The following is a 25,207-nucleotide window of genomic DNA, read 5'->3' on the forward strand; positions in this document are numbered from 1 at the left end:
AGAGCTGATCCTGCCTCCCCAACACATCTCAAGGGGACCCCCACACCACATTCAGGCACTCACCAGGCTCTAGGCACTGCCGCTAGCATAAGTGATGGGTCCCTCCACACAGGGTGCAGAGTGTGCTCGGAATGGAGAACTTCGAGCTTGTGTTTGGGGAAGGAGGAGTGGGCAGAGGAATTGGCTAATGTTGGAGGGTGATGTGCCCACGTTGGGGGAAGATCAGGGACAGCAGGGGTATCTGCATGGAGGGGACTCTGGACAGGCTGAATGTGCTGCACAACCTGTTCTCACCAATCCTCCTTGGAAAGCCTGGCACAGCTTGGATGCTTCCACCAAACAGTGCCTCCTGCCCTCCAAACCCTTCCAGCAGACCAAGAGCAAATACCAGTCTTTTACCCCAAGCATCATACACACACTAGATGTTGAGGTAGAACCAAAGGAATGACTGTTTATTGAACTGAAATACAGGTTTTTGTTTTTTATACACTTCAAAAGTAGGTCAGTCACCTCATGAACAATAAAACGAAATATTTACTGACAACATCACACACTGGTTTAGATAACGAGGTAGAGTTGACGCCAGGCTGTTCATTTTTCTCAATGCCAGGTTTCCCAGGCAACGAGTAAACATCCTCCCCCTCAGTCCAGCGAGCTGCGCCGGCTTTCTGTCAACGCATGCGCGGTCAGTTGGTCTCCAAGGAAACAAGAATAAACATCTCCCGTTCTTTCACCACCTCAGTCCCTCTAGTGGCGCCAGCTATTTGTGAGCTGAGCGCATGTGCGTTGGGCCCGGCATAGCTGTTAGTGGCGGAGGTTCCTGACCGCTCCAGCGGATATGTTTTTTTTTCCATCCAGCGGGCTGCATCCACAGGACAGGCTTTTTGAGGACTTGCTTTATACCTTAGTGGCAATGGAGAGGCAGTGTTGTGCTGATGATTTTGAAGTGATGGTGAAAAAGGACAAATAGGGCAGAACTGAACACTGGTACTGGTGCTGAACACAGAGATCCGCCTACACAGGGAGGTACGAACTATAGCCCAATACACAGGGAGGGAACCACCTACATGGGAGGTACCAGAGCTGGGCCAGGTAGGAAGGTAGGAGAGTACAGATGTGAGGAAGGAGGGGGGTTGATGGCTGAGGAGGCAGATGTGTGCAGAGGTGGGGGGATGAGAAGAAAGTTGTGGGTGCAGAGGTCAGAACTTGGGCGGGGAAATGAGATGTTGCACACTGTGCATAGCCCACTCCTGAACCCTTCACTCTATATGAAGCGCACTCCTGAACCCTGCACTGTGTATGTCTCACACTCCTGAACCCTGCAGTCTGTTTGTAGCGCACTCCTGAACACTGAACTCTGTACATAACATGCTCCTGAACACCAGACTCTGTAGGCAATGCACTCCTAATCTCTGCACTCTCTACGTAATGCATTCCTGAACCCTGCACTCTATACATAGCGCACTCCTAAACCTTGCACTGCATTCCTGAGCTCTAGACGTAATTCACCCCTAAACTCTGCACTCTGTACGTAACGCGCTCCTGATCCCTGCACTCTGTACGTAGCGCACTCCTGATCCCTGCACTCTGTACATAGCGCACTCCTGATCCCTTCACTCTGTACGCAGCGCACTCCTGATCCCTGCACTCTGTACATAGCGCACTCCTGATCCCTTCACTCTGTACGCAGCGCACTCCTGATCCCTTCACTCTGTACGCAGTGCACTCCTGATCCCTTCACTCTGTACGCAGCGCACTCCTGATCCCTTCACTCTGTACGCAGCGCACTCATGGCTGTGGGGACCTCTGAGGCTGTGTTTTGCTTGTGTTTTGCTTGTGCATGCCAGCAGAATGCTTGGATGTATAGGGAGAGGTATAAGCAGTAGAAAGAGAGAAGTGCTTATGCCGCTGTACAGAACACTGGTGAGACCTCACTTGGAGTATTGTGCGCAGTACTGGAGGCCATATCTCCAGAAGGATATAGATACTCTAGAGAGAGTTCAGAGAAGAGCTACTAAACTAGTACATGGATTGCAGGAAAAAACTTACCAGGAAAGGTTAAAGGACCTTAACATGTATAGCTTGGAAGAAAGAAGAGACAGAGGGGATATGATAGAAACTTTTAAATACATAAAGGGAATCAACTCGGTAAAGGAGGAGAGCATATTTAAAAGAAGAAAAACTACCACAAGAGGACACAGTTTTAAATTAGAGGGGCAAAGGTTTAAAAGTAATATGAGGAAGTATTACTTTACTGAGAGAGTAGTGGATGCATGGAATAACCTTCCTGCAGAAGTGGTAGCTGCAAATACAGTGAAGGAGTTTAAGCATGCATGGGATAGGCATAAGGCTATCCTTCATATAAGATAGGGCCAGGGACTATTCATAGGATTCAGATATATTGGGCAGACTAGATGGGCCAAATGGTTCTTATCTGCCGACACATTCTATGTTTCTATGTTTCTATGTTTTGTGTCTATCTAGCAAGGTTACTTTGCGGTATAAACAAGGAATCTCAGACCTCTGCAGTGTATAAATGTGCTTTTACTATACAAAACATGCTGTACATACAAACTATTACAATATTAGGAACATAATACAAGACTGGCAGATATAACAATGCCTAACAAATGAACAGCCTATGGTCTGTAAGCAGCAGAAATGCACTTAAAATTATCACGTCTTAAACATACAACCCTTGTCCCAAAAATATCAAATAAATACTTAGCTCTGGTAGTTGAAATTCAACAGCTTCCAATGGATCTCTGGAGAAAGCAAGGCAATGAGAAATCCTGGCTGCATCATGGCTGTCCCACAGCTTCAAACAAAGAGCCAACCTTCTCCAAACGAACTCCTTCCCCCAATGCTCACAATTTATTTTCCCTTTTCTCTGATGTGTGATTATTGGACGTGCATGACACTCCTCCAGATCATCACTACCATCAGAATAGGATACATATTCATCATCAGAAACATCAAACTCTTATCTCCTCATCCTCACTATCATTGGAGGAGACATCCTCACAATCCCAGTTTTGGGATGTGACGATGGCACGTACCCTGGCTTTACTAACAGGTTTACGGCCCTTTCTTTTTCTTAAGTCATTAATTGATTTGGTTATGAGGGCTGCACACCGCTCTTGCAAATCATCAGCCCGACTAGCAGTTGAACGCACACACTCTGAAGCAACTGCTAGTTGGCCTTTTAACTTCTGCCTCTGCCTTGTCCCTTCTCTGTGATTCTGTATAGAGAGCATGAAGAAAGTACCAACCTACTGGGGACACTGTCCTCTTCTCTGCTTTAATTAAATCCAACCCCTTAAGACTAAAATCTACAAAATGATCTGAGACTTTATCACCCCAAGTCTTATTCAAGGGAGAAGCATACTTTACAAATACTTTAGCAAGAGGCTCCCTCTCATTGTCTCTGGCCCAGATAGGTAAGCTGCACACTTCCTTCTGGACACCAGAAACCTCTGCAGCCTTGCTTTTCCTAAACAGCTTACGCAGCATTGTTGCTTAGCACAAACTACACCATACACCACAGAAAACAGGTCTGCGTCAGTTGAGTTTATACCGCAAAGTAACCTTGCTAGATAGACCCAAGCAAAACAGGCTGTCAGGCTCAAAGGTAGGAAGGGGCTTTCGGGCTCGTTTGGGCTCTTGTTCTCTGATGGTCCTTCCACCCCACCTGCACCTATTTTTCTGACCTCCTTAAAGAACTCCTGCTAGCAAGTGAAGGAAGCCTTCACCATCTCACTGGTGAAGAAATATGTTGCAGGATACAAAATAGACCAAGAGGAGGACAAACCTGGAGAAAACAGAACAGACTCCTCCCCCACAGTTCTGTACTGCACCAGCAGCATCCTCCTGCTATCCAATCCATTCTCTTATTGCAGAGAGTGACTGTGACATCACTCCTGTCAGTCAGCAGGCTGCCGGAGATTGGAGCCTTGCAGCCGGAGTTCTGGTAATTATTCTGATTAGCCGACAACTCCGGCCAAAAGTCAGCAAGTTCCCCTTCCTGGACATTATGATGACCCGACATTGTCCTCACATCACTGCCTCAGAGCAAACAAGTCTCAGGAAGGATCGTATTTATCATTCCTAATCTGCAGATTTCAAATCCAGTTCAGAAACCAAACAAACCCAACAGAGGAAAGGGAATTTCTGATCCGGCAGGCCAAGAAGGTCCCAGGACCTCAAAATTGTAGCAAACTTTAAACAGTCCAAACTAAATGTGTTCCCATGGGATCAGTAGTTCTTAAATGTACAGCAACCCTCCTATTACCCCCCTTACATCCTATTATTGTGTGATCAATACCATCCAAATGATTCTTACCTTCATTTCCCAGAGTTATCTGTCTACAAGGAGACCTGTATGGATGAAATGACGCCACCAATGAGGATGGAAGAGGACCGGAGTCACATGACTGAGAAGATACTAAACCTCACCCTGGAGATCATCTACCTGCTGACCGGAGAGGTGAGGAGGATTCTGGGAGGTCACATGACATCACTCTTATCTCTATTAATAAAACACAGAGCTGACCGGAGAGGTGAGGAGGATTCTGGGAGGTCACATGACATCACTCTTATCTCTATTAATAAAACACAGAGCTGACCGGAGAGGTGAGGAGGATTCTGGGAGGTCACATGACATCACTCTTATCTCTATTAATAAAACACAGAGCTGACCGGAGAGGGGAGGAGGATTCTGGGAGGTCACATGACATCACTCTTATCTCTAATAATAAAACACAGAGCTGACCGGAGAGGTGAGGAGGATTCTGGGAGGTCACATGACATCACTCTTATCTCTATTAATAAAACAGAGCTGACCGGAGAGGTGAGGAGGATTCTGGGATTCTTTTTTTTTTTTTTTTCACTTATACATTTTTTATTAAGGGTTTGAGATAAGTCTGTACAACAAAAGTATACATTATAATCAAGTAATTTAACAATGTAGGAAAAAGTAGGGTTCTTACATAATTTTTGATACAAATATATAGCAATCACAATCTCTTATCCCAATTTATCTGCAGTACCCTACTTCTATTCCTATACAGCCAACTTGTCTACACATAGTACAGTCTCTTGCCACCCCAATTTTCCTTCTTTTATACCTACATAAACAACCCTCAAAACCCCCCCAAAAAAAAAACCAGAGGGGAAAGGGGAAAAAAAAAGAAAAAGGGGGGGGAGGATATTGATCCCTTCCATTTCCTGGCGGGCAAATGTTACCTCGATAAATACTCAACCCTTACATCATACTTCCATTCAATTTTTCAATCTAGTAGTGCTATACCTTCTCTCCATAAGATAAATAGATTCCATGCTCCCCACGTCTCTATATATTTTTCCCTCTTATGTTGAGCTGTCATTACTAAATCCTCCATTTTGTTTATTTCCTCTATTTTCCGAACCCAACCTGCTATTGTTGGAGATGTTTGTTTTTTTCCAGTTAAGGGGTTTACAAAGTCTGGCCGCATTTGCAAGATGACATATTACCGATTCTCTATATTTCCTCATTGATGAGTTATTTAGTTGTAGAAGAAAAAAAGCCGGATCTTCCGGAATCTCAACTTCTGTAAACTTTTGCATGATCACTCTAACCTTTTTCCAAAAGTCCGTCAATTTGGGGCAAGACCAAAAAATATGGATTAACGTGCCCTCTTCTACCGAGCAGCGCCAGCATCGATCCGAGTTATTAATCGAGATTTTGTGTCATTTATATGGAGTGTAATACCACCTTGTCAATATTTTAAAATGATTTTCTTGATATTTAGTACATATAGAGGATTTATGGACAAGGTTGATCATACTCTGACGCTGCTCCGGTGAGAAGGCACGAGACAACTCCCTCTCCCATTTGTCAAAATAAGATAATTGATATTGCCTTTCAGGTGTATTTATCAGGTCATATATTTTGGATATCACGTGATAAATATTTCCTGTATCCCAGCAGTATCTTTCAAAGGTTGTCAATTGACGGTTATAATTCTGAGGGTTAGGGATTGAGCGAAGAAAATGTGATAAATGAAGTGTGTTCCAGAAGGGAAGTCTAAAAACATCCATCTCATTCATTAATGTCTCCAGAGAAGGCCATTTATCTTCCCTTAACCACTTTACCACCGGAGGATTTTGCTGTCTTACATCTGGGCCACTTTTTGCGATTCGGCGCTGTGCGAATTTAACTGACAATTGCGCGGTCGTGCGACGCCATACCCAAACGAAATTTACGTCCTTTTTTTCCCACAAACAGAGCTTTCTTTTGGTGGTATTTGATCACCTGTGCGATTTTTACTTTTTGCGCTATAAACAAAAAAAAGAGCTTAAATTTTGAAAAAAACAACAATATTTTTCACATTTTTTTATATGAAATTCCCCCCCAAAAAAATGTAAAAATCAAAATTTTTTAAAATTTTTGGCCAATTTGTTTTCTGCTACCTATGTTTGGTAAAAAAAATTCACATTAAGCGTATTTTGATTGGTTTGCGCAAAAGTTATTGCGTTTACTAACTAAGGGAAAGATTTCTGTCATTTTTGGTGTTTTTTTTTTTTTTTTAATGCGTAATGCCGGCGATCTGCGATTTTTTTTTTTTTTTTTTGTGGGACTGCGACATTGCGGCGGACAGATCGGACCCTTGACTGACATTTTTGACACTTTTGGGGGTACCAGTGACATTACTGCAGTAATCAGTGCTATATATATGCACTGTTACTGTAAAAATGACACTGGCAGGGAAGGGGTTAATTTTATTGGAGAGGGAGGGGTTAATGTATGCCTGGTGCTTACTGACGTGTGTGGGGGGAGGGGACTATGTGACACAAGGACAGATCGCATGTTCAGCTATGCTGAACCCTGCAATCTGACCCTGCCTGTCACTTGGGAGATCCGCCCACACTAGATCCGCGACGATCGGGGAAGAGCGGCGGCGATCGCCGCTGCTCCTCCCCTGGCCCGACTCCCGCTGTGACTGAATACAGCGGGAGCGCGCGCGCCGCCGAGAAAGGGGTGTGTCTGACGACGTAGTACTACGTCGTCAGACGATAACGAGCCACTTTACCGCAATAGTACTACGGTACTCAGACGGCAAGTGGTTAAGAAATGTACGGCTTAGAAATGACCTGTCATACTGAGAGATGTAAAAGATTGTGCCTCCATGCCTATGGGAAATGTTGGGTTCCCCAAAATTGGGAGTAATGGCGAATCAAATGTACATAAAGAATTCTGGAAGCATAGTTGTGAGCAAATTTGTAACGTCGTACCAATTAACTGATGTGATTTCAACTCTGTTGGTAATTCATCGTAGCACCATAGTGCTCTATTAACCACTTAAGCCCCAGCCCTATTTCAGACACTTTTTGTTCACAAGTTAAAACCAGTATTTTTTCCTAGAAAACTACTTAGAACCCCCAAACATTATATATATTTTTTTTACAAAAGACTCTGGAGAATAAAATGTCGGTCATTGCAATATTTTTTGTCACGCGGTATTTGCGCAGCGGTCTTTAAAACGCCATTTTTTGGGGAAAAATTTTGAGAAATCACATTTCACTGCATTTAAAAAATACTAAACAGTGAAGTTAGCCCATTTTTTTGTATATTGTGAAAGATGATGTCACGCCGAGTAAATAGATACCCAACATGTTACGGTTTAAAATTGCGCCCCCCCATGGGATGGCGACAAACTACGGTCAATAGAGATCTCAATAGGCGACGCTTTAAATTTATTTAACGGTTACCAGTTTAGAGTTAGAGTGTAGCTCTTTAAATTATTGCCCACACTCTGGTGATCGCGGCGATACCTCACATGTTTGGTTTGAACAGCGATTTCATTCGCGGCTCGACTTCCGTATACTTTTTTTTTGTGCGCGAGCCTACGGTGACGGGGGCGGCTAAAATTTTTCTTTTCCTATTTATTTTTTTTTTTTTTTTTTACTTTATTACAGGTTTTTAAAAAAAATAAAAATCTGATCACTTTTATTGCTGTCACAAGCAATGTAAACATCCCTTGTGACACCAATATGCAGTGACAGGTACTCTTTATGGAGGGATCGAGGGTCTAAAAGACCCCAAACCCCTCCACTACACTTCCATGTATGCAAAACGCAGAAAACGGCATTTTTGCATACAGCCATTTTTTAAATTTGCCGCTTTTTGCAGCACAGTAATCCGGTAGTGACGTCATGGACGCTGCCTCCGTGTTACGTCATCGGAGACCCGATCTAAGCCGTTTCCGGCATTGATCGAGACTCCATCCAGCCGGCGGACGTGCCGGCTGGGTGCTCGGGGCTCCCGGTGGGACGGAAGGCGGCGGGAGGGGGGGGGGACGTCCCCTCCCGCTCACCCGGGTAATGATCGAGCGGCTCCCGAGAAAGCCGACCGTTGGCTGTTAACCACGGTACCGGAATGATGCCTCTAGCTAGAGGCATCACCCTGGTATACCCCCGCGAAGTCTGCCGACGTAAATATACGTCAATATGCGGTAAGTGGTTAAGTGGAATAAGTGTATGTGCCTGCTCAATTTGTATCCAGAGCTCAGAGTCTCCATGACGACACCAATCAATTTGTCTTCGAAGGTGTGAAGCTTGAAAATATTTACGCATATCTGGTAAAGTCGCTCCTCCCGATCTTTTAGACAGCGTTAGTAACTGTCTTGAGAGACAGGGTTTCTTATTTGCCCAAACAAATTTGATAAATATTGAATTTATTTGTTTGAAATAATAAGCTGGGACCTTAATGGGTAGTGTTTGAAAAGGTATAAAAATCTTGGTAATATAGTCATCTTTGGCAGATTACACCTACCAAACCATGTACAGTGCCTTGCGAAAGTATTCGGCCCCCTTGAACTTTGCGACCTTTTGCCACATTTCAGGCTTCAAACATAAAGATATAAAACTGTAATTTTTTGTGAAGAATCTACAACAAGTGGGACACAATCATGAAGTGGAACGAAATTTATTGGATATTTCAAATTTTTTTAATAAATAAAAAACTGAAAAATTGGGCGTGCAAAATTATTCAGCCCCCTTAAGTTAATACTTTGTAGCGCCACCTTTTGCTGCGATTACAGCTGTAAGTCGCTTGGGGTGTGTCTCTATCAGTTTTGCACATCGAGAGACTAAAATTTTTGCCCATTCCTCCTTGCAAAACAGCTGGAGCTCAGTGAGGTTGGATGGAGAGCGTTTGTAAACAGCAGTTTTCAGTTCTTTCCACAGATTCTCCATTGGATTCAGGTCTGGACTTTGACTTGGCCATTCTAACACCTGGATATGTTTATTTGTGAACCATTCCATTGTAGATTTTGCTTTATGTTTTGGATCATTGTCTTGTTGGAAGACAAATCTCCGTCCCAGTCTCAGGTCTTTTGCAGACTCCATCAGGTTTTCTTCCAGAATGGTCCTGTATTTGGCTCCATCCATCTTCCAATCAATTTTAACCATCTTCCCTGTCCCTGCTGAAGAAAAGCAGGCCCAAACCATGATGCTGCCACCACCATGTGTGACAGTGGGGGATGGTGTGTTCAGGGTGATGAGCTGTGTTGATTTTACGCCAAACATAACGTTTTGCATTGTTGCCAAAAAGTTTGATTTTGGTTTCATCTGACCAGAGCACCTTCTTCCACATGTTTGGTGTCTCCCAGGTGGCTTGTGGCAAACTTTAAACGACACTTTTTATGGATATCTTTAAGAAATGGCTTTCTTCTTGCCACTCTTCCATAAAGGGCAGATTTGTGCAGTATACGACTGATTGTTGTCCTATGGACAGAGTCTCCCACCTCAGCTGTAGATCTCTGCAGTTCATCCAGAGTGATCATGGGCCTCTTGGCTGCATCTCTGATCAGTCTTCTCCTTGTATGAGCTGAAAGTTTAGAGGGACGGCCAGGTCTTCGTAGATTTGCAGTGGTCTGATACTCCTTCCATTTCAATATTATCGCTTGCACAGTGCTCCTTGGGATGTTTAAAGCTTGGGAAATCTTTTTGTATCCAAATCCGGCTTTAAACTTCTCCACAACAGTATCTCGGACCTGCCTGGTGTGTTCCTTGTTCTTCATGATGCTCTCTGCGCTTTAAACGGACCTCTGAGACTATCACAGTGTTCATTTGAATTTAAAGTTCTGTTTTAAATTCTGTAAAATTCTACTAGGTAAGTTTATTTCCATGGCTTCTGATTTGTTAAAGTTTATCTTCAAGTTGGAGATGGTACCTTACTGTTCAAATTCTCTGATAAGGTTTGGTAGTGAAATCAATGGGTTAGCGATTGAAAAAAGAAGATCATCTGCATAGGCAGAATTTTTATATTGTTTCTTCCCCACTGGGATGCCCTCAACATCTTCATTTTGTCTTATTTTACATAAAAATGGTTCCAAGGAAAGAGCAAAGAGTATGGGTGATAGGGGACACCCCTGTCTCGTCCCATTCTTAATCAGAAAAGGTTCAGAGAGAATCCCATTATCCTTAACTTGGGCTGATGGAGCAGAGTATATGGAGGATATCCATTGTAACATTGTCTTTCCTAAGCCAATATGTTTAAGTGTAGATGGCATATATTCTGGGATTCTAACATGATATTCCTATTGGTTCCTCAATACAGAGATTTCCTCTGGTGAAGTCAGGTGATCATATGACCATCACAGTGCCTCCATGTGACTTCCTAAACCCTGAGAGTCACAACATGGAGAAGATTCTAGAAGTCACCAAGAAGATGATGGAGCTGCTGACAGGAGAGGTGAGCGGTGCTGGGAATTCTGGGACATTATCCAGTAACAGACAAGAGATGTGTCTGGATGGTGACTGTATCATTGTGTGTGTCAGGTTCCTATAAGGTGTCAGGATGTCACTGTCTATTTCTCCATGGAGGAGTGGGAGTATTTAGAAGGACACAAGGATCTCTACAAGGACGTCATGATGGAGAATCAGCCGCCCCTCACATCTCGGGGTAAGAGGAGACTTTATTGTAAAGGAGAGAGCAGTACGGAGGATCCACCTAGATCCCCCATCATCTGATAAACACATAGAAACAATGTATTCAGTCAGTGTGTGTGTTTCCTACAGATGGATCCAGTAATGGGAACCCACCAGAGAGATGTCCCCGTCCTCTGTATTCCCAGGATTCCACACAGGAAGGTCACACCATCCCTCACTATTACAAGGTTGGTGGGATGGAGCATCTAGAACATGGACCCGTGGAGACAATGTGTGGATTATTTTTGGTTCTGTCGCAATAATAAAGTTTATGTCATACAGATGATGTTATTGATCTTTCTCTTGGTTTAGGGTGAAGATCTGATAGTTGATGTTAAAGCAGAAGAAGAAGAGACGTATGAGAGGGAAGATCAACAGTCTGCAGAGGTGGATGGAATAACGGGAATATCAAAGATCAGCATAGGTGGGTCATTAACACTAAATACACTGCATACTCCTGACCCCTGCACTATATACTCTATGTTGTTCTTTACATACTCCTGATCCCTGCACTATATACTCCATGTTGTACACTGCATACTCCTGACCCCTGCACTATATACTCCATGTTGTTCTTTACATACTCCTGACCCCTGCACTATATACTCTTTGTTGTACATTACATACCCCTGACTTCTTCTCTCCCCTCTACCCACTTCTATATATACACATAATATGGATTATTTTTTGTTACACCCATTTCCTACCAGCTGGATATTTTCTATCTGATGATCTGATTGGAGGACAGACTTTTACATGGTGATAATAATGTGATAACATCCTCCAACTTTGGAACCTTAAACAGAAAGTGATAATGGGGGAGGAGTCAGTAACCCAATGATGGTGGTCTTCAGGATCAGTCCAGTCTTCATCTTCGTTGTTCTCCCCCCATCCTCACTCTCTGACCTCTGGTGGGGCTCAGCCTTCTTGTGTTGGGAGGATGGCAATGAGTGATAGAGGGGGAGGGGGCACTCGTCCTATAATCCCCTCATCACTGTCACTCCTATAATAGACATTTCTCGTTGTTTCCTCACTCTGACTAAGGTCCATGAATAAAGAAATGAACTGGTAGGAGATCAGAGGACCCATTTACTAGTTACCTTGAGGGTGGAATTGTAAGATCCTCAGAGACAAAGCTGTCTGATGTGGGCGGAGTCCTGGTTTAGGGGAACCAATCTGCTGATGTCTAGTAATAATCTTCGTATTTCTATTTTAGTAGATGGACGGGAGATGAGGAAAACCTCAGAGGATTCTCTCACTTTGTCTCCAGACTGTAAAGTAGAAGATGAGGACATCACACAGTATAGTCCAGGAGAAAACCCGGCTACCTCAAATGTCCATCCGGGACCACACCGTGTAGATGGACCATCGTATTCCTCTTATCCTGAGGAACCTCAGACTGTGAGGGACAGTGCCGGACCATCGTATTCCTCTTATCCGGAGGAACCTCAGACTGTGAGGGACAGTGCCGGACCATCGTATTCCTCTTATCCTGAGGAACCTCAGACTGTGAGGGACAGTGCCGGACCATCGTATTCCTCTTATCCTGAGGAACCTCAGACTGTGAGGGACGGTGCCGTCCTTCCAACAGATAAGAGGTTTTCCTGTCCTGAGTGCGGGAAGTGTTTCAGTTCTAAATCCAATCTTAATGTTCATAAAAGATCTCACACGGGGGAGAAGCCGTATTCCTGTCCTGAATGTGGGAAATGTTATTCAATGAAGTCTCATCTTCACAGACATCAGAGATCTCACACGGGGGAAAAGCCATTTTCCTGTCCTGAATGTGGGAAATGTTTTTCACAGAAGTCTGATCTTAACACACATCAGAGATCTCACACAGGGGAGAAGCCATTTTCCTGTTCTGAATGTGGGAAATGTTTTTCAGGGATGTCTGTTCTTAACACACATCAGAGATCTCACACAGAGGAGAAACCTTATTCCTGTCCTGAGTGTGGGAAATGTTTTTCAGTCAAGGCCAGTCTTCACACACATCAGAGATCTCACACAGGGGAGAAACCTTATTTCTGTCCTGAGTGCAGGAATTTTTTTTCAACGCAGTCCCATCTTCGCAGGCATCAGAAATCTCACACAGGGGAGAAGCCGCATTCCTGCCTTGATTGCGGGAAATGTTTTGCAGTGAAGTCCAGTCTTTACATACATCAGAGATCTCACACGAGGGAAAAACCATATTCTTGTTCTGAGTGTGGGAAATGTTTTTCAGTCAAGGCCAGTCTTCACACACATCAGAGATCTCACACAGGGGAGAAACCTTATCCCTGTCCTGAGTGCGGGAAATGTTTTTCACAGAAGTCCCATCTTGCCAAACATCAGAGATCGCACACGGGGGAGAAGCCATATTCCTGTCCTGAGTGTGGGAAATGTTTTTCACAGAAGTACCATCTTTCCAGACATCAGAGATCTCACACGGGGGAGAAGCCGTATTCCTGTCCTGAGTGAGGGAATTGTTAATCACTGAAGCCCTATCTTCCTGTACATCAGGGATCCCACACAACCCTGGAGGTGTCTTAGTGCCTTGAGTGCGGGAAATGTCTTCTATATGAATGTTGGTGGACATGTGGGGAAGAAGCACACCCTGATATACACCTCAGATATACTCCATGGCTGATCTTCATCATGTAAGAAACACTTCATAAGGAGATCAGAGATCACCAGAGACATGGATGAAGTGTTGTCCCGTGTTGGCCATTGATAGCAGGAGAAAAATAAAAATGGAGTCCTTACCTCTCATTGGCTGAGTACATTTTGTGCGGGAAGATTTCACAAAACCCTTAGAGGTCTATTTATAAAAAAAACATTATTTGAAGAAATGTGAGAAGTATTTGCCCATCTGTGAGAAATGTTGGTGGTATTTCCAGTATTTGGTATAGTGATTTCCTATGATCATTAGCGCCATCGAATGTCCATAATGGGATATTCCACATTTTCTACTGATGGAGATATTTCAGGAGAAATTCTTCATTATGGCCAAGAGATGGCGCTGAGGATCATAGGAAATTCCTGTCTTATCTACAGTCAGAACTTGTAACGTCTGGGGACATGCTTGGAGTGATGAAAATGGGAAGTCAGTGAGAGGAATCAGGGCGGCCATGTTGTTTATAATTTAGAGGTGATGTGCATAGCATGTCCATGGCCACCTTACTGCAAAGGATAAATAAAGATTGGGGTGGTTGCCATCTATATGCACAGCTTGTCAGCAAACATTGGGGGGGGGGCACACTGGAGGTTTCTTCAGCTGTCATTGTGCTTTTGCTGGGTGTCCATTGTGTCCCTGTGCCTTTAAAGAGGGGTGGGGCTTCCTCCAGGAAAACCTTCCCTTAATCTATCCCCTGCTATATGTGCTCCAACCTGGAGATTCTCAGACCTATAGAGTTAGGCCCGCAGTATACAGAGGAGCCTTGGCGTGGGCACTGCGGATTACACAGATATATGAAATGTCTGAAACTAGAACCTCCGTTTTATCCTGAATTGTTAGACAGGACAATTTGTTTTGTGTTTTGCAGGCTGGCTGGTAAGTGTGTGGGAAATGTTTATGTTGTCTGTGATGTAGAATAGGAGACCCCTAACAGCCGTGATCTGCTTTCCATAATCCCGGGAAGACATCTTCTGCAATTCACACACTTTTATCTGCATTCCAAAATCCTCCTTATCAGTCCATTGATAGGTGAAATAAATGTGGGGGGAGGGGGGGTTGGATCTCCCCTATTTATTATAAATATGTCTTCTCTTGTCTCTTCCTATAGTTAGCTCCTCTATCAAAGCTCTGATAAGGTTAATGGTGAGGATAGAAGAACAATGCTGGCTATAAAAATAAACTCACTTGTATGGACGTATCTCTAGTTTATTTCTCATGGACCTCACTGGGTGTATAATGACTCTGTCAATGCTTTCTTCATTAATAAAACTTTTCTGTTCAATAAATAAATAAACTCACTGCTTAAATAATCAAGGATGTCATTTATTATAAAGAAAGTAGAAATGATAACATAAAACACTAAAAGAATACTACAGAGTACTGATAGACCGATATCGGTTTTTCGTTGCTTCATTTATTAACATTTTTAACATTCTTCACACCTTAACTGCATGAAAACTGTTTAGGAAAAGTGCACTTGCAGGGACATTTCACATCATCTCATTGTGCATTCATGAATAATAAAGTACTGCACTCACTCACTGCAATCATTTTAAATCACTACTGCAGTGCAGTCCCTGCAAAACTGCTAGAAAAAAGCTAGACAACAGCTACACAGTGGATTGGAGTCAGTGGACTACCTCTGCAGTATGGCACTCACTGCAACTGCAGCAGTCAGTGCAAAACAGCTAGAAAAAAGCTAGGCAACCACTAGACAGTGGATTGGAGTCAGTGGACTACCTCTGCAGTAGGGCACTCACTGCAACTACTAAAGTCAGTCTAAACTGCTAGAAAAAAGCTAGGCAACCGCTAGACAGTGGATTGGAGTCAGTGGACTACCTCTGCAGTAGGGCACTCACTGCAACCACTTCAGTCAGTGCTAAACTTCTAGAAAAAAAGCAAGGCAACAGCAAGACAGACAGTGTATTGGAGATAGACTGGAGTCAGGGGACTACTGCTGCAATAGTGCACTCACTGCAATGATTTACTGCAGTCACTGCAAAACTGCTAGAAAAAAAGCTAGGCAACAGCTAGACAGTGGATTGGAGTGGAGTGGACGCTACTCGTCAATACTCCCAGTTAAGTAGAACAATATTATAATGCAGAAATCAGAACATTTCAGCATGGTCACCTGTTAAAGGTCTTCTGTTTTGTTCATACAAACATGATCAGGAGAAGTGGAGGAGAGAGAGAGAGGTATCTTCTAGCATGGGAAGAAAGTCTTTTGTAGCGTGCCTCATTTTCTTTCCACCACTGAAGAGGATCACCACTTCTTCTGTCCATTACTGGTTCCTTCAAATAGAGATGAAGTTCATCATCCAGGCTCATAGCTGCAGATTCAGAAGAAATTGAATCCTCCGCATGAGGCCCCAATAAAACACTGAAAATGTCCTGATAAATTCAACCATGAAGAAGACTCTCTTCTGTTCGTTGACGTATTTTTTGGACATTTGTCTGTTTTTGCAGCATGCTGCTCTTTCAGATTATACAAATGCTGTTCTGGACTTGTCTTTTGGGCAGGAACCTCCTGCACCTCCTGTTGAATATCTTGTCCGCCATTGTTTTGCCCTAGCCAATACATCATCAGAAGAGAAAGCATGGTTCTTGTATCGAAGATTCAAAAGACTTGCAAGCACAACATTTTTAATCTCTTCATGCTTCTCAAAACATATATCAATCAAAGCTCTTTGGCTTGACAGACCATCATTTGAAAGTTGGAGTGTGTTGTGTGTCATGACACTGAGGTATGACATATCAGCAATCCTCATTCCTTTCCATATGTTTGCTCCACTGTCTCGAAGTTGCGCAAGTATCACTCGGTCTTTGTTGATTCCCCATTCCCCGCTGTCAATGAAGTGGCATGTAAGAATGAGTAGTGACTCTGACTCTGTTTGTGACCAGCAGTCCGTTGTGAATGACAGTGAGTTGCCAGCATTCTCTGGTTGCAGCATAGCCTTTACTTTGTCAACTACCTTTTAGTGAAGCTTTGCCAGCATTTCGGTTCAATAATACTTCTCTCTCTTCAGTGTGTATCTTGGCTCAAGTATGGACATCAACCGCTTAAATCCTGAGTCAGACAGGATTGTAAATGGCTGGTTATCAGTGACCATCATTTCTGTGATTACTCTGTCCAGCAGTTGGGATCTTCCATCTGAATCTAGACAGTGACATCTGCTTTTTTTCACAAACATATCTGTTATTGTTGTCTGGGATAGTGGAGGAGGTATTGAATCAAAATCACATTGATATTCATTTTGTTTTTTTCTGTGCTGCAATAGGGCTGAACGATAGTACGATAGTCGATATCGTGCTGAACGATAGTCGATATCGTGCTGCGAGCGTAGGCGATAGTCACATCGCCGGATCATGCGATATTGAAGGCAGAGAGGTCGGGACTCACAGTGGTGGTAGAAGGTAGAAGAATACAGCCCGACATCCGTCCCACATGTTCAGTCTGCCCTGCAGCTAGATCTCCTGACTGATTTTTTTTTCAATATTGTGCAGCCCTAGTGCTGCATGATACAATTCAATATGATGAACTATTAGATGGGCCCAAAGATTTGAGGTATTTTTGCAGTTACTGATCCCATGCTTATATTGTTTGTGCATGTGTTGCACACTGCTGCTTTTCCTGGAGAAGGTTGAGATGAGAAATAGTCCCAGACCACACTTTTACTTTTTCTTTCCTCATCCATCTCCATTTCAATTTGAAAGACACAAAAAAGATTTTAAAAAAATGGCTTGCTGAAGTTGCTGCTGGCACTGGCAGGGTTGTGGATTGGTGGCTGGCGCTTGGCAGTGTGGGTTGCCTGCTGGCACCCTGTTGTGGGTTGGTGGCTGACGCCTGGCAGTGTGGGTTGCCTGCTGGCACCCTGTTATGGGTTGGTGGCTGATGCCTGGCAGTGTGGGTTGGTGGCTGATGCCTGGCAGTTTGGGTTGCCTGCTGGCACCCTGTTGTGGGTTGGTGGCTGACGCCTGGCAGTGTGGGTTGGTGGCTGACGCCTGGCTGTGTGGGTGGCTTGGTGTCACCCTGTTGTGGGTGGCTTGCTTGCCGGAATACTGTGGTGTCTGGCTGGGTTGGTGTCACCCTGTTCTGGGTGGCTGGCTTTCAGGAACACTGTGGTGTCTGGCTTGGTGTCACCCTGTTATGGGTGGCTGGCTTGCAGGAACAGTCTGTGGCGGGTGGCTGGCTGGCTTGGTGTCATCCTGTTATGGGTGACTGGCTGGCTGGGTTGGTGTCACCCTGTTCTGGGTGGCTGGCTTGCAGGAACACTGTGGTGTCTGGCTTGGTGTCACCCTGTTATGGGTGGCTGGCTTGCAGGAACAGTCTGTGGCGGGTGGCTGGCTGGCTTGGTGTCATCCTGTTATGGGTGGCTGACTGGCTTAGTGTCAACCTGTTATGGGTGGCTGGCTTGCAGGAACACTGCGGTGGCTGGCTGGCTTGGTGTCATCCTGTTATGGGTGACTGGCTGGCTGGCTGGCTTGGTGTCACCCTGTTATGGGTGGCTGGCTTGCAGGAACACTGTGGTGGCTGGCTGGCTTGGTGTCACCCTGTTCTGGGTGGCTGGCTTGCAGGAACACTGTGGTGGCTGGCTGGCTTGGTGTTATCCTGTTCTGGGCGGCTGGCTTGAAGGATCACTGTGGTGGGTGGCTGGCTAGCTTGGTGTCACCCTGTTATTGGTGGCTGGCTTGCAGGAACACTGTGGTGGCTGGCTGGTTGGCTGGGTGTCCCCCTGTTATGTGTGGCTGGCTTGCAGGAACACTGTGGTGGGTGGGTGGCTGGCTTCGGGTCACTGTGTTGTGTGGGTGGCTGGCTTGGTGTCACTCACTCCCTGGCCTTTTGTGGGTAGCTGCCTTGCTGGAACACTGTTTGGTCACGGTGGCGGGTGGCTGGCTTGGTGTCATCTGGGTGACTGCTTTGCTCGCTGGAACCCTGTTGTGGAGTGGGTGGCTGGATGCTGGCCTGCTGGCACCCTATTCTGTTGTGGGTCGGATGGCTGGCGCCTGGCAACCTGTGGTGGGTGGTTGAGGCCAGGGCCTGTGGGTGGATGGATGGCTGGCACCGTGACCGGACTGGACTGCAGCTGGCTGTAACACGAGGCTGTGTGATGCGGTCTTAAGGCAGAGAATGTGTGCAGCGCACGGTGAAATGGCATCACGTATGGGCCGCGTAGGCGTGGGAGGCGTTGCTAGAAGGCAGAACGCGTGCGCGCAACATACTTAATGACGTCACAAAAATATCGGCAAAATCGGTAAGTCCAAAGGCCGATACAGATATATTGGGGAAAGTGCATATCGGCCCCCGATTTATCGGTGTTGCCGATAATCGGTCGATCTCTACTACAGAGCATATATATATATATATATATATATATATATATATATATATATATATATATATAGAAGAAAACAAGCATAGATGCTACTTTACATATGGCCGTCCTCAGTATTCGGTATCTCTCAGCTGGGCTCAATGGGAAAGAACAGAGAAATAAGTCATTCTGGCCAACACTTTTAACCATTTAAGCCCCGGAGGATTTGGCTGCTAAAAGACCAGGGGGTATTTTGCGATTCTGCACTGCGTGACTTTAATGGACAATTGCGCGGTCGAGCGACACTGTACCTAAACGAATTTGACGTCCTTGTTTTCCCACAAACAGAGCTTTCTTTTGGTGGTATTTGATCACCTGTGTGATTTTTTGATCATGCGCTATAAACAAAAAAAGAGCGACAATTTTGCAAAAATAACAATATTTTTCACATTTTTTTATATGAAATTTCCCCAAAAAAAAAGTAAAAATCAAATTTTTTTAACATTTTCGGCCAATTTGTTTTCTGCTACATATGTTTGGTAAAAAAAAAAAAAATCGCAAAAAGCGTATTTTGATTGGTTTGCGCAAAAGTTATCGCGTTTACTAACAAAGGGAACGATTTTTGTCATTTTTGTTGTTTTTTTTTTAACGCGTAATGGCGGCGATCTGCGATTTTTTTTTTGCGGTACTGCGACATTGGGGCGGACAGATCGGACCCTTGACTGACATTTTTGACACTTTTGGGGTTACCAGTGACATTTCTACAGTAATCAGTGCTATATATATGCACTGTTACTGTAAAAATACACTGGCAGTGAAGGGGTTAACTTTATTTGAGAGGGAGGGGTGGTGTGTGTCCCTAGGGGCGTAATTCTAACTGTGATTGGCTGTCTGTTGAGCTGTAGTTACACTGATCAACGGTTCTACTTAGTAGAACCGTATGATCAGTGTTTCTACACAGGGAGAACTGACAGGCAGCTTGTTTACACAAGCTGCCTGCCTTTCTCCCTCTACCCCGCCGATCGCCGAGTGACCGGCGGACATCGGGTCCGCCGGTCACACGCGCGGGGGGGGTCCGTGACCGAGCGAGAGCGCACCGCCGGCGGCGCGCACTCGCTCCCGAGAGCCTCACAGGCTAGTGACGTTAATTAACGTCACTTTGCCTGTGAGGGGCTGACTGCCGCAGTAAATCTACTGACGGCAGTCGGCAAGTGGTTAAAGCTCACTCAGACCCCACCCACACAAACACCCACTGCTCACTTGTCAAATGAAAATCCATAAGAGGCCGTCCTTCCTAATCAACAGGAAGTATCTCCTCTTTCCAGGAAGCATGTTGTAGTTTCCACTGGGGGCACCAATCGTCCATGAATCACTGTTTTTAACCCGGGTCATCTTTCAGTAATCGCTGGCCTTTGATCAATAAAGGGGGAGGGGGGGGGGTTACCGCGACCCACACTGTGTTTGTGGGCTTTCATCAGTATACGGCTTCCTCCAGTCTTGAACATAGGTATCAGATATTCTAGCCGCCTCCATACAAAACTAGACGGAACTTAGCTTGTAGAGAACAAACTCACTTCGAATATATACAGGATGGACATCCCCCTCCTGATCAGATTACCCCACCAGGTCAGGTACCTGATTACATTATCCTATGCAGATAAAATTGTATACAGACATATAATTATCCTGAACTAATTATCTAAAGAACAACCAACACAAACCGTATTTTACATTTCTACCAGTAACTACTAGATGACAATGTTTCAATGAACCTGAGCCAATTAACTAGCAGACTGCCGTCCTTGAGCTCATGAAGTACAATACACATTATCATAAGTGTAAACACATCCCCACAGTAGATAACAGGTGAGTAAATCAGCATATTCAACGATGGGTGGAAGACAGGTGGTTGAGCTGATGATATTAGTATCTCCTATGAGTCTGACTGTGTGAAGCAGTCTTCATATGTTTCTTGAGATAAATGGTTGATAAAAATATTACTGTCCCATTTGAAGTAATCCAAACCATATTCTCAGTGTCCATTAAGTAGCTCTCCATCATTTCCTTGGTCACCCTGTGTCCCTAATAGACACAGGGTGACTTACACCTAAGAGGGGCCTAGGTGGCTGAGAGAGGGATTTCCCAACCTCTCCAAGGTAAGCTGGGTTCCGCGGGCCCCCCCAACCAAAGTGACTCCCGTCACAAGTACCTCATCCATATATAACACAGATCAAACAAAGAAAAATTGGGCCAGAATGTTGGACTTTACCGGTACCAAGAGGAGGACTATACAGAATTAGTAAAAATATCAAAATTTATTGCACAATATCTTTAATAAAGACTTGTTTAAAACCAAGAAACATTGCTCTTATTGTATGACATACACCAAGCGATATAACGGACCTCATGTTACAGATAGGATTGGCAGCAAGGATGGGAAATATCATTATAATGGGGGACTTTAATTATCCTGATATAGACTGGGCAGAAGGAACCGCGCACTCAGCCAAGGCTCGGCAGTTCCTAAATGTTCTGCAGGACAATTTCATGGGTCAGATGGTGAATGCACCGACAAGAAACAATGCGGTACTTGACCTACTGATTACCAACAATACAGACCTGCTCACGGATATAGAAATACGGGACAACTTAGGAAACAGTGACCATAGGTCAATTGGTTTCAGTATTAATTACAGTAATAGGAAACACAAGGGTAATATAAGGACACTGAATTTCAATAGAGCCAATTTCCCAAAACTGCGCTCGCTGCTAGAAAATATCAAATGGGATAGAACCCTGGGAACAAAGAACACGGAGGAAAAATGGGAGTGCTTCAAGAGCATACTTAACAAGGGGATTAGCCAGTGCATTCCAAAGGGAAATAAATTTAAAAGAGCAAAGCTAAACCCTGGGTGGCTAAACTCCAACAGAAAAATGCATATTAGTGCTAAAGAAAAGGCCTTCAAAAAATACAAGACTGAGGGGTCATTGGCAGCATACAAGCATTACAAAGAGTGTAATAAGAAATGTAAAAAGATGAAATCAGGGCGGCTAAAATAGAACACGAGAGACATTGCGGAGGAGAGTAAAAAGAACCCCAAGAAGTTCTTTAAGTATATAAACAGTAAGAAAGCGAGGCCAGAACACATTGACCCCATAAAAGATGACAAAGGAAATATGGCCACTGAGGACAGAGAAAAGGCGGAAGTGTTAAATAATTTCTTCTCTTTAGTCTTCACAAAAGAATTGGGGGGCTACACGAACCCAGCTTGTAAGGCCGAACTAAACAACACACCTCAGGAAATACCGCCATGGCTAACAGAAGATAGACTTAGAACTAAACTAGAGAAACTTAACATAAATAAATCCCCGGGACCGGATGGCTTGCACCCGAGGGTTCTTAAAGAGCTCAGCCAGGTGATTGCCAGACCATTATTCTTGATCTTTAAGGATAGTTTACAGATGGGTATGGTGCCAGCTGATTGGAAAAAAGCCAACGTGGTACCAATATTTAAAAAGGGGCCGAGGTGTATCCCGGGTAACTATAGGCCGGTCAGCCTAACATCTGTAGTCTGCAAAATTTTGGAGGGGATGTTAAGGGACCACATACAAGACTTTAGTAATGAAAACGGTATTAGTAGTAATCAGCATGGATTCATGAAAAATCGTTCTTGCCAAACCAATCTATTAACCTTCTACGATGAAGTGAGCTGCCACCTAGATAAAGGTAAGCCTGTGGATGTGGTGTATCTGGACTTTGCAAAGGCCTTTGACACCGTTCCCCACAAACGCTTACTGTACAAACTAAGGAAAGTAGGTATGGACCATAAGGTGAGTACCTGGATAGAGAACTGGCTCCAGGGGAGAGTCCAGAGGTTGATGATTAATGGAGAGTACTCGGATTGGGCGGGTGTGGAAAGTGGGGTCCCCCAGGGTTCTGTCCTGGGACCAATCCTGTTTAATTTATTAATAAATGATCTAGAGGAGGGGATATTGAGTACAATCTCAGTATTTGCAGATGATACTAAACTAGGCATGCCAATATCTTCTATGCAGGATGTGGAAACCTTGCAAGCGGACCTGAACAAATAACGGGGTGGGGGGATGGGCAACTACATGGCAGATGAGGTTTAATGTTGAAAAATGTAAAGTAATGCACTTGGGGGCCAGAAACCAAGCTGGGCGAGTCTAGGATGGAAAAGGACTTGGGGGTACTGGTAGACAACAGGCTTGGCAGTGGCATGCAATGCCAAGCCGCTACAAGCAAAGCCAACAGAATACTGGGATGTATAAAAAAGGGGATTCACTCCAGAAATAAAGAGATTATTCTCCCGCTCTACAAGACTCTGGTCCGGCCACATCTGGAGTATTCTGTCCAGTTCTGGGCACCGGTCCTCGGGAAGGATGTGCTGGAATTGGAAAGAGTCCAGAGAAGGGCAACAAAAATAATTAGAGGAATGGAGGACATCAGCTATGAGGAAAGGCTACAAGCACTGAACTTATTCTCTCTGGAGAAGAGACGATTGAGGGGGGATATGATATCAATGTACAAATACTGTACTGGTGACCCTAGCATAAGGAACAAACTATTCAGAGAAAGGAGATACAATAAGACACGTGGCTACTCACTAAAACTAGAGGAAAGGCGGTTTAACCTTAAAGTGCGTAAGAGGTTCTTCACTGTAAGAGCGGTAAGGATGTGGAATTCTCTTCCACAAGCAGTCGTATCAGCAGGGAGCATCGATAGTTTCAAAAAACTATTAGATGGGCACCTTAGAGACCACAACATACAGGGGTATACAATGTACAACATACAGGGGTATATAATGTACGGTTAAAAGCAAACACACACACACATCATAGGTTGAACTGGATGGACTGATGTCTTTTTTCAACCTCACTAACTATGTAACTAAGCCTGGTTTAGCTGTATTTCTCCCTTTTATCAGTAGGTGGCACTGTTACCTTTGGCATTAGTGTGATGAATTACAGTGAATCAGGTTTATGAATATGTATACTTCTCTCAGCAAATTATACTGACTGCAGAGCATGCTGGGAGAAGCTTGTTATTTAGAGGAAGTCAGGTGATCTGTGTCCTTCTCCACCTTTGTGGGTGGGTGTGCTGCTAAGTAGGCCTGAAGCCTAAGGCCAGGCCATGTGCTCAGGGCTCTGTAAGGGAGAGCCTGCTCACTACCTGGAACCATGAAGGATGGAGACCTTAGATGAAGTACCAGAAGTTACTCTGCCATGGACCGGGGAACCATGGAGAGCCTGGGAAAGCATCAAAATGGAATGTTCCAGAGAGTTCCTGCACCTTCTGTGAGTTGAATATTGTTGCTACAGGAGACAGCTTATGCTACAAAATACAGATTGCTGGTTCCAGCTTAAAGGCTCTGTAACGGAACTGCGACCCACACTGGGCTTGTGGACTTCCGTCATTATACGGCTTCCTTCAGTCTTGAACATGGATATCAGATTTTCCCAGCCGCCCCCCCATACAAAGCTAGCCGACAACTTAGCTTGTACAAGTTTTGGAACCTTCTATTTTATTGAACAGTCACACAGAATTTATATACAGTATGGACCTCCCCCTCCTGATCATATTACCACACACAGGTCAGTTGTTGCCTGATTACATTATCATATGCAGATGAAATTGTATACAGAAATATAATTAACCTGAACTAATTATCTAGCCATCTGGACAGAAACAATATGTGAGTTCATTACATATTGATGTAATTGAATGTCCGAATAATGAATTTTTTAGACAAACGATTAATTACAAATCGAAAAACACACATGTCTGAAAAGCAATCAGCCTCCGAAAGAAGAGACAGACAAGGCCAAAATATGACCCTTGATCATACACAAGGCCAGACACAAATCAACCTACCGCTGTGGAGGAAACCAAGATATGGACCAAAACAAGCAGAAAAACTCTTAGGTCAACACCACACAACATACGATTGTCAAGACCCATGGGAAGTTTTCCTTGACGTAGCATTCCTAGCTTCCAAAAGAGCAGTAACAACAAAAAGCTTAGACACCCTTGTCTCCTAAAACCATTTTGACTGTAATAGGGAATCTAGTATGCCCACTGACATAAAAAGGCTGGAAAAATCAGGCCTTTCATTATCAGGGCTTGACTACCAGGGGATCCAAGGACTATCCACTGACACGTCACAACATCAGAACCCCATGTTCTCGTGGTCCAAGTTGAAATGAACAGAAGCACAGGAGTTCCCTTCACCCTAAATCTGTGAAGCAA

The 25,207-nt window shown here is 44.3% G+C and overlaps 1 protein-coding gene across 1 annotated transcript; it reads left to right on the forward strand.

The window, feature by feature from the left end:
- Positions 1-7,206: 7,206 nt before the first annotated feature.
- LOC309567519 (uncharacterized protein) lies at positions 7,207-13,733 on the forward strand (the record flags this gene model as incomplete). The annotated part of the gene is made up of 2 exons (XM_082272903.1): positions 7,207-7,302; positions 12,532-13,733. The coding sequence occupies 2 exons, from the start codon at positions 7,207-7,209 to the stop codon at positions 13,426-13,428; spliced, it is 993 nt and encodes a 330-aa protein (XP_082129029.1). The 3' UTR covers positions 13,429-13,733.
- Positions 13,734-25,207: the final 11,474 nt, after the last annotated feature.

Source organism: Pelophylax lessonae, assembly GCF_965119305.1.
Source record: "Pelophylax lessonae genome assembly, chromosome: 11".
NCBI classification, from domain to species: domain Eukaryota; kingdom Metazoa; phylum Chordata; class Amphibia; order Anura; family Ranidae; genus Pelophylax; species Pelophylax lessonae.